General features: G+C 38.5%; 1 protein-coding gene across 1 annotated transcript; it reads left to right on the top strand.

Moving 5' to 3' along the window:
• Window positions 717–7,093, top strand: DUSP12 (dual specificity phosphatase 12). The gene is made up of 6 exons (XM_005677142.3): window positions 717–1,159; window positions 2,079–2,192; window positions 2,285–2,403; window positions 3,194–3,290; window positions 3,598–3,784; window positions 6,646–7,093. The coding sequence occupies exons 1-6, from the start codon at window positions 816–818 to the stop codon at window positions 6,820–6,822; spliced, it is 1,038 nt and encodes a 345-aa protein (XP_005677199.3). The 5' UTR covers window positions 717–815; the 3' UTR covers window positions 6,823–7,093.

The raw sequence follows: 10,861 nt of genomic DNA on the forward strand, positions 1-10,861 counted from the left end.
GGGATTGGGGGTAGGAGGAGAAGGGGAGGACAGAGGATGAGATGGCTGGATGGCATCACCGACTCAATGGACATGAGTCTGAGTGAACTCCAGGAGTTGGTGATAGACAGGGAGGCCTGGCGTGCTGCAATTCATGGGGTCGCAAAGAGTTGGACACGGCTGAGCGACTGAACTGAAGTAAACATTGTCTTAAGACCTGCATTTCCCAAAATTATACAGTTCATGATTCAGTAATAAACTCAATTTATTTAAAACTACACTTGGATTCTTGGTGGTCTTTGAGTGCACTGGCACAAAACCATGGGATCAATATTTTCAAATATACAGAATAATATACACCAACAAGAAGTCACATACCAATAAAAAAAAGGGGGGGCGCAAAAAGAAAAAAAAAGTAAAAAGTCACTCGAGAACTACAAACAAATGGTTTCATACGTACTGTAAAAGTGTTGTATTTCAAATGTATAAGATTATGGTACTGATTCAGTTGGTGGGACCATCATTTCAACTTGAATCAATTTTCTGCTTCTGCAGAAATGTAGTAAAATCTCAACACTAAGAGCCTGACAAACCCTGTAGGTATTTGCGTTAGCGTTCGGAAGCCGGTGGAATGGGGTTTAGCTCCGCCCAGGCCGTAGCTCCGCCCAGGCCGAAGCCTCGTCACCTTCCCCAGTAAATCCGCGTTCCCGCGGTCGACGAAATCCTCCGAGGCAGGAGCGGCGCCACTCAGACCGGCTGGTCCTACAATAAGGACGTTCTAGCCGATTGCCTACTCGGTGGTAGGGCCCGCCGCAGCCCGGCCTCCGGGCGCCGCCATGTTGGAGGCGCAGGACGGGAGCCATGGCTGCGAGCACCAGATCAGCGGCCAGAGCTGGGCCGGTTCTGCCAGGCACATGCTGGAAGTGCGTCCGGGGCTGTTCTTGGGTGGAGCCGCGGCCGTCGCGGAGCCAGACCACCTGAGGGAGGCGGGCGTCACGGCAGTGCTGACGGTGGACTCGGAGGAGCCTAACTTCAAAACGGGGGCTGGGGTCGAGGGTCTACGGAGTCTCTTCGTGCCAGCGCTGGACAGACCCGAGACCGACCTGCTCAGTCATCTGGACCGCTGTGTGGCCTTCATCGTCCAGGCTCGCGCCGAGGGCCGCGCGGTGCTGGTGCACTGGTGAGTGGTCGGGTCCGTGGGGAGAGCGACGCGCCACGCTTCTACCCTGGCCCACCTCACCCTTTCCCTCCCAGGGCCCAGAAGAGGACCAGAGGGCTGTCGGGCCGCTAGGACCTCCACCCTCTTGCGTAGGCTTGTGTCAGAGAGAGGAGTGGGCAGGACACGGTCCCTTGACGATTCGCAGGCTTTTCATTCATTTTGTTTGTGTTGGTTCATTCTGCAGCCGCTGAGTTTTCGAGGGTAGGAGGAATCTTCAGATAAATGACTAAGTCTCTACATCTAAAGAGTTTAAATCTCTTCTCGAGTAGCCAGACACATACTGAGGAAATGCAGACTAGGATGCGAGGTGTGTAGTAAGAGAGATTATTGTAATACAGGTTAAGGTTATTCAAACTTCAGAGGGAGAACAGGCTGTTTTCATTGTTTTTGTTTGAGGCAGGCGTGGCCGATGTAGGGGAAATTTGGGGAGAGAAAATTTGATTAGTACGTAGCAGTGGCAGAAAGAGTGTAATTACAAGTTTACGCTTACTGAGTCAGCAATTTTACAGCCAGCCTTTGTTATAAATATTACATAAAGAACATAAGGTAGTGATAAAATAGAAGTTTGGGACCAGATCTCCAGGGCCTTTAAAACCAAGAGCAAAAGAGTTTAGATTTGTTCTGAAGCCATTATAAGATGTTAAAAAATTAGTGTAATTATTTTTCAGTAGGTAATGCATTCACATGGTTCAGAATTAAAAATGAATAAGGAAATAAAGGAATACTTCTTTTGTACAGCAGTAGTATTTCAGAGGCAAAGGATTTACTTGACTAGAAGAAGCAGACAAGAAGTGGACCCCAAACTTTACCATTTATAGGGGGTGGGTTTTTTTGTTTTTGTAATTGTTGCTGTTTGATATTTTAAAGGTTTCTTTTTCAGTCATGCAGGGGTCAGTCGAAGTGTGACGGTCATAACCGCTTTTATAATGAAGACTGACCAGCTTACCTTTGAAAAAGCCTATGAAAACCTTAAGTCTGTCAAGCCAGAGGCCAAGTGAGTTACTTGTTATAGTAATAATTCTGCTTTTGTGATGCAGTTTTATTTATTTAAAGAAAATTTAACTCTGTATCTGTTTGCCCTTACAGGATGAATGAGGGGTTTGAGTGGCAACTGAAATTATATCAGGCAATGGGCTGTGAAGTAGATACCTCCAGTGCAGTTTATAAACAATATCGTTTACAAAAGGTTACAGAGAAGTATCCAGGTAAGTAATAATTGGCAGTATGTATTCAGTCCTTTGTGGGTGTCCCTGGTGGCTCAGCCTGGGTAAAGGATCCGCCCGCAATGTGGTAGACCTGGATTCCATTCCTGGGTTGGGAAGATCCCCTGGAGGAGGTCATCACAACCTACTCCAGTATTCTTGCTTTTGGAAATCCCATGGACTGAGGAGCCTGGTGGGCTGTATAGTCCATGGGGTTGCAAAGAGTCAGACACAACTGAGCAACTAAGCACAGCACATTCAGTCTTTTCTAGATGTAGTTTACTCTGACGCTAGATGCTTCAGGTGCATTATTTCACTTTTGAAGCAGGTACTTTTATTTCATTTTGAAACCATGGTTTAGCAAGAAATAGGTTGTTCAGGGTCACATGGTTTGTAAATGGCTGGCTCAAATTTGAAGTCAGGCAGTCTGTGCCTGGAAGCCAAGGGCTGCATCGCTGTGCTCTCCCACCTCGTCCTCATTGCTCAACAGGGGAGACTTTTTTTAATTTCTGAGATTAGCATTTTGTTGTTTAGTTGCTAAGTTGTGTCTGACTCTCTTGTGACCCCATGGACTGGCTCCTCTGTCCATGGGATTTCCCAGGCAAGGATACTGGAGTGGGTTGCCATTTCCTTCTCCCGGGGATCTTCCCAACCTATGGATCGAACCTGCGTCTTCTGTATTGGCATGTGGATTCTTTACCACTGAGCAACTTGCCTCAATTTGACACAAACTGAATTTTGTCTGAAAATGCAGAGTTGATTTTGACAAATGGATACATTTTATGTTACGTAGAATTGCAGAACTTACCTCAAGAACTCTTTGCTGTTGACCCATCTGCCATTTCACAAGGATTGAAAGATGGGGGTCTCTACAAATGTAGAAAGTGCAGGTAAAATATTTTGTATCCTCTGGAGATTTTACTCTGTCTCAGTAGAAAAGTACTGAAAGTTTCAGTTTCTTAAAATCTTGTAGGAAGAATTTGTTTAATGGAATAATAGAGAAATTTCATATTCAGATCTGGTTTCAAGAAGAATATGAATTCTTAAAAGTTATCTGGTTACTTGTAGAGGTTATCAAAAATTAAAACAGTATAATCATTGTTATATTAACTTGCTCTCTAAGAAATAGTGCACTTTTAATCTATTTTTCCATCCTTTTGGAAATCACTTATGTTTTTGTTTGTTTGGGGGTTGCAGGCGATCTTTATTTAGAAGTTCTAGCATTTTGGATCATAATGAAGGAAGTGGTCCTACAGCCTTTGCCCACAAGAGGATGACAGCATCCCCCGTGCTTTCCACAGGGAGTCAGGCTCAGTGTACATCTTACTTCATTGAACCTGTACAGTGGATGGAATCCACTTTGTTGGGAGTGATGGATGGACAGGTGAGAACACATTTTACTTTCTTTAGTTTTATTATGTCATCTGTGTTTTGTTCCTTCTTTCATTTTAAACCATACTTTAACTAGTGTTTTACTCCGTCTTAACTGCTTTCTTTCTAAAGATTATATCTTTGTAGTATAGGCAAGATTCTATCAAAGATAAATAAAAACCAAGTGATCTAAAATAATGATCCATTTTTTGGTTGAGAGCTTTTGGTCTCAGTTAATTCCTTTTAAGTCTATTGTTTATATTTTTTCAAATTAAGACAAGTTAGAAAATATTTAGCAAAACTTGAGCTTTGTAAGAAGTAGAGAAAATCATGGATTTTAAAATTAGATTTAAAATTTCTTCTTAATCTTCCTTTTTTCTCCTTTGGCTCTATGTATCTCTGTTTTCTTGATTCTTTTAGTTTTATACGTTTGTTATGAGATTCTTTTTCATTTCTTACTAATTCTAAAGAATGCAGCTCATATGAGCATCCTGTGACAGCTACAACTCTTAGGTTTACTTGATATTAATGTAAAGATATTCTTAATCTAAGATGTAATGATGTTTAAAGATTATCTAAGTTTGTATAGTGAGTTTTTAGGAAACTCTCACTATTTCATTTGAAGAATACAATAATTTTATAAAACGGAACAGATATATATATTCACATTTTATATAGGCGGAAACTTAATCTACATTAGTTAATGTCTTGCCTAGAAGGGGGTACCCTATATTCAAACCCATGTTTTCAGATGCTGCTGGTTAATTGAGATATAATTCACTTGCCATATAATTCACCCATGGAAAGTGTATAGTTCAGTGGTTTTTAGTATGTTCACAGGTTTTAGAATCTGTCACCATTTTTATCGCTACCAAATAAACCTTGTACAGAAGTCAGTTCCTACTTTTGATACTATTTGTTGAAGTCCACTTTATCTGTTTTTTCTTTTGTGGCTTATGTTTTTGCCCTGCTGTTTTTATTTATCTTGGTTGCCTCTTGTGGCTTGTGGGATCCTGGTTTGCTGACCAGGGATTGAACCCTGGCCCTCAGCAGTGAAAGCGTGGAGTCTTAACCATTGGATGCCCAGGGAATTCCCTTGCTGCTTTTATTTAATCTGGGAAGCACCCAAGATAAAGGCATTTATTTTATTTTTTTGTGAAATATTCTAGGTCACATATGTGCATACTTATTTGTAAATTTATTTTCGTATAGAATATATACGTAGAAGTGGAATTCCTGGCTTGAAGAGTGTACATTTTTAAATATTACTAATATTCTGGGCTGACCTTAACAGTGCCCACACAAATTTGCCTTTCACCAGCGTTGAATGCATTTACTCATTTCCCCATACCTTTGGCATATGGATATTATAAAATCAGTAAGGTTTTGTCTGTCGATGAGATGAAAAAATTCATTAATCCTAAGGTGTCTTAATTTGAATCTCTATGACTACTGCTGAGACCAACATCTTTATCTACTTATCAGGCATTTATACTTTGTTTTGCAGGAAATTTCCTTCATCTTCTTGGTGCATTTCCATGGGTTTTGTCTTTTTCTAAGGAATTCAGGAGCTGTTTCTGTAGTCTAGTGTTTCACATAATGCAGGTGTTTCCTCCAGTCTGTTGCTTATCTCAGCTTTGAGATAGTTTTTTTTTTCAGTTTATCGAGATATAATTGATATACAGCATTGTATAAGTTGAAGGTGTAAAAAAAAAATAAGTTGAAGGTGTACAGCACAAGTGGCCTAACATACATATATTATGAACATGGTTTCTTTAAATTATGGTAAAATAGTCATAACATAATTTTACCATTTTAACTGTTTTTAGTGTGTAATTCAGTAGTATTGAGAATGTTCACATCGTGCAACCATCACCACCATCTTCCCCAGTTGAAATGCCATACCCATCAAACACTAATCCCCCACTGCCTCCTCCCCAGTCCCTGGCAACCACTGTTCTGCTCTCTGCTTTTATGAATATGACTCCTCCAGGTGCCTCATAAATTTGTGGCTGGCTTATTGCACTTGGCATAAGGTCCTCAAGGTTCATCCATGTTGGAGCATGTGTCAGAGTTTCCTTCCTTTTTAATGCTGAATAGTATTCCATTTTATGTGTATACCACATTTTGTTTGTCTACTCAGCTATCCACGGATATCTGGGTTGCGCCCTCCCTTTGGGTATTGGGAATAATGCTGCTATGAACATGGGTATACAAGTATCTGTTTGGGTCCCTGCTTTTATTTCTTTTGAGTATATACCCAGAATTGGATTTACTGGATCATACAGTAATTCTGTGTTTAATTGTTTTGAGGAATATGGTATTTTTGTCAAACTAAAAACTTGTAGATATTTGTGTAATCAATTTTAGTTCTGAGTTTTATGTACAGACTTTCTTTATAGCTGGTTTAAAGGTAAACACATAATATGGTGTGTGGATAATGAAAGATTTCTCTGTCTCACCTTGTTTATGATGAGTGTATGTAAAGTGTGGATCAGGTATGCTCATGTTACTGTGCTGTTTGCTTGAAACGCTCTAGTCTTAGTACTCGCTAATTAGAAACAACAATTTAAGTCTTTAGGTAAAAAAAAAAAGTCACCATATATGCCATAGTCATGAAATCTTCTATTTCATGCCTCAGTCTTCACCTTTCTCCTTTCATTCTGGAATTAATCTATTCCTTCTCTATACTCCCAGAGTACAACGTAAACTTTAACGATTATTGTAGTCTACTATCCATTACATTTCATCTCACTGATTAGATCATCAGCTCCTTGAAGCTGTGAGCCATGTCTTTCCATGATCTGTGTTACCAAAGAATTACTTGTTTTATATAAAAGTGAAAGAAAAAGTAACATGTCTGTTTTCTTTTAGCTTCTCTGCCCCAAATGCAATGCCAAGTTGGGTTCTTTCAACTGGTATGGTGAACAGTGCTCCTGTGGCAGATGGATAGCACCCGCTTTTCAAATACATAAGAGCAGAGTGGATGAAACGAGAATGCTGCCGGTTTGGGGATCACAAACAAGAAAAACAGGAACTTGTTACATTTGATGACTTGCTGATACGTGCTACTCTTCCTTATTGGCATCCGTGGCAGATTGTGTAGTTTTTAGGCCATTAACATTTCATTTGCAACATGAGAAGATAAAATCACTTGATGTTACTTAGAAATTATACATTATCAGCTTCTTATACTGTCTAAGTAGATTACTTTGTATAGAAACCAGAACTTTTTAATCATGTAAATTATACTTTGATATTAAAATCTTCTATAACCTGGATACTTTCCTTATTTCATATGTATTAAAAGTTGTGATTTTTTTCTCATCTTTTAAAAAAAATTTTTTAATTGGAGGAAAATTGCTTTACAATCTTTTGTTGGTTTCTGCTGTAGAAAAATGCAAATCAGCCATAATGACACATATATCACTTCTTAAAGTTGTGATTTTTGGAATGTTAGTTATGAATTCCTCAGTTCTAGATGGACAGAATAATGTCCGAAAACTTAAAACTGTCATATTTAAGTGACATCCTTTTATTTCTAGAAATGTAAAGCAAATTTGCTTGGAAGTGTTTTGACATTTTCTTTTAAGGGACATTGGTAAAGCTACCTAAGTCTGGATTTTTCTTGGAAATGTGGAAGGAAAGGACATCAGTAAAATGCTGACTGAAATGTCTTTCTATTTTTGTTCTGGAATCCCAGTTATCTGAGTTTTTAGAAAAACATGTTTAAGATACTTCTGGAAGTAGTCTGCTTAAAGAAATATATTAATGTTAGGTATGTTTCTAATGATGAAGAAAATTAAATGTGGAGTAACTGCATATCAATCACCTTTTTAGCCTGGTGTGTTAGAGTATTGGGAAAGGTAAATAGGTCCAGATTAGCTTTTTAATGTGATCTCTGGAGACTGGAATTTATTTTACTCATTGATAATAGAGTCTAAACACCTGATTAGATATTTGAACATTTACATGAGATCAGAATTAACTAATAAAGTAGTCCATGTTCTTAATACATATTGCATATCTTCACATGTGAGTGTATCTATATGTACATAAACACCAACATGGAAGTTACTTTACATACAAAGAAATGTGAATCACCATCTTTAAAAGGGTGTGACTGTTACAATTGACTCTTGAGAGTATCTCAGAATAGGACATGGAGCCTTTGGCAACTTTCATTTAATACATTTTTCTTAGGAGAAAAAATTTATCCACTTCTGTCTTAGCTTTCATAATAGCTGTTTACCTCTTTAGTTTGTAATGTTTTCCAGAAAGATTATTTTTTTAATAATTAGGTTGAACCTTTGCCTCTTTGTAGGTAAAAAGTAGTTGAGTAGCAGCAGTTTCATACTGTTCAAGTTACCTATGCATGACACTGTGGCATTTGACAGACACAATTACATAGATTTTACTTGAATTTATAATTGTTAATTCAGTAAATAGTTACTAAGCACCTGTTGTGTGCAATTTGGTAATATATTGAACAAACTAGATAAAACCTCTGCCTTGTAATTTACATTGTCGCCAGGGGAATTGACAAAATAGTATCTTTTTTGAATGATAATTAGTATTTGCCAGTGAGGAATCGTTTTTGGATACATGACTATTCTTAATGTAAATTTTGAAATTTTGTGAAACATCCTCTAAGCAAGATTTTCAGATTTAAAGTCTTTCAGAGTTTTGTTTTTTTCTTTTTTGGCAGGGGGTGGGGGATAGATAGAAAATCCATTATGCCTTTGTTCTCAAAAAAGAATTCTTTTTAATATTTAGGAATACCAGTGTAAAACATTTGAATTTACACATTTGTTGAAAACAGCAATATTAACCTTATCTCAGAGGCAGTGTGGTACAGTGAAAACAGTACTGAAGTAGAATTATTAGCGAGTGGCTCTAATCTGGCTCCACTGATCACCATCTTCTTGGAAGTGAGCAGGTCTTTTGAAAATTGAGTCATTTTTCGTCTTCACCAAATGCTGCTGCTAAGTTGTTTCAGTTGTGTCCGACTGTGTGACCGCATAGATGGCAGCCCACCAGGCTCCCTGTCCCTGGGATTCTCCAGGCAAGAACACTGATTGGGTTGCCATTTCCTTCTCCAATTCATGAAAGTGAGAAGTGAAAGTGAAGTCGCTCAGTTGTGTCCGACTCATAGGGACCCCATGGACTGCAGCCTACCAGGCTTTGGCCATGGAATTTTCCAGGCAAGAGCACTGGAGTAGGGTGCCATTGCCTTTTCTGCTTCACGAAATGAGATTAATATATTCTCTGCTCTCCTGACAGGGTTGTTTGAAAGGATATTTGCATTAGTTTTAATTCATTTTTACCTAAAATAGAGATAATGATAGGATCCACATCTCAGTTTTTCCGAGGATTTTTGTGATACAATGCTGACAACTTTATATAGTGCCTAGCCACTAGCAGTCAACAGTTTCTCTTAAAATAGCTGCAATTAATTGAGGACTTTTGTATCAGTCACTATCCTAAACACTTAATGTATATTTAATCCTCAAAACAGCTCTGAGATAGACCCTATTCCCATTTTGCAGTTATAACCAGCTCAGGAAGATTGTCACTTCCTCAAAAGTTACATAGCTATCTAGTGAACCTAGATTAGAAGTAAGATTTGACTTACTCCAAAATCTGATCTTTTAACCTCTATATTTATTGTTTGAGTTCACTGTTCAGGGTGATATTTGTCTTGAAGATACACTGAAAACGTCAATCAGATTGTAAAATCTAATAGTACTGATGAAATGCAGTTTTTAACTAAGCTACAAATTCACTAGTCAGGCATTCTACCAACATTGGCAGGATTCAGACAGTACAAAATTGAAGTTTACATTCTATTTATCTTAATATTTAGAACTTAAAGCTACTAAGCTATTAAAATGTTTTAATCTCTTATCTTGACAAATACATCTTCATAATGACCTGGAAGATGTTTGAATTTAGAATTCTCTGACTGTGGAAGTTTCGTGACAAAATATAGCAATGCAGTGAGTTGGCTCCTACCCACAGATTGCCCCTCTTCCCCTACCCCTGGATTTGTCCACGGGGACCCTGTGCATATGTATTATTTGGACTCCTAACCTCACATTTCTAAGACTCCTGGCATACACTGCTGTCATAGTTCTTAGGAGGTCAGAGGCCTGAGCAAGGCGTGGAGCTATTTGTGTATCAGAAGTGTGTCTGGAGGGGGTATATGTCCTGGCTGTGCACATCACTTTGGCATCATGGATTCTTAACCTGTGGGAAGAGACATTACCAGATGCCAGAGTAGAGTTCTAGGTATGGATCTAGACGTGAAAGTCTTTGAAATCTTATTTCTCTGCCAAGGGTTTAAGTTGAAAGCAAATGAATTAAGTTATTTGATAACATTCAACAGGTATGATTTTAAAAGATCTACAAACAGCATATTTCTTAATGAACATTAATGTTTCTTTTAAAAAATGTCTCCAAAGAAAAGATTTTGCAGAAACAAATGAAAAAACAAAACCCCCAAACCTATCAAACCTCTAGATATTAGAATCAGGAATCTCACCAAGTGAAAAAATTTACAGGACAAATGATATTTTTGTTTTCTTCTGGCCCTGCACAGTGGAATCTTAGTTCCCCAACCAGGGACTGAACCCAAACCACAGCAGTGAAAGTGCTCGGTGGTGGAAAATGCAGAGTCCCAGCCACTGGACTGCCAGGAGTTCCTCCAAATGAAGACTTAAGAATTCCCCAGATTCTTTTGTTTGCTTGAAAATTTCCATAGTAAAGTTTAATTTTAAAATGATATGTTTCCCCTGTGGCTCAGATGTAAAGAATCTGCCTGCAATGCAGGAGACCTGGGTTGGATCCCTGGGTTGGGAAGATCTCCTGGAGAAGGGAAAGGCTACCCACCCTAGTACTATGGCCTGGAGAATTCCATGGACTGTATAGTCCATGGGGTCGCAAAGAATTGGACACAACTAAGCAACTTTCATTTCATCTAAAATGATGTTAAATAAAAACTAGATTTAAAAATGTTAATGTTTACATACAAGAAGTCTTTCTACACAGAAAATCCTAGAGGATTTATAGTAAGGAGGATATAGCTCCA

Source organism: Capra hircus, chromosome 3 (assembly GCF_001704415.2).
Source record: "Capra hircus breed San Clemente chromosome 3, ASM170441v1, whole genome shotgun sequence".
In the NCBI taxonomy this organism is placed as follows: Eukaryota; Metazoa; Chordata; class Mammalia; order Artiodactyla; family Bovidae; genus Capra; species Capra hircus.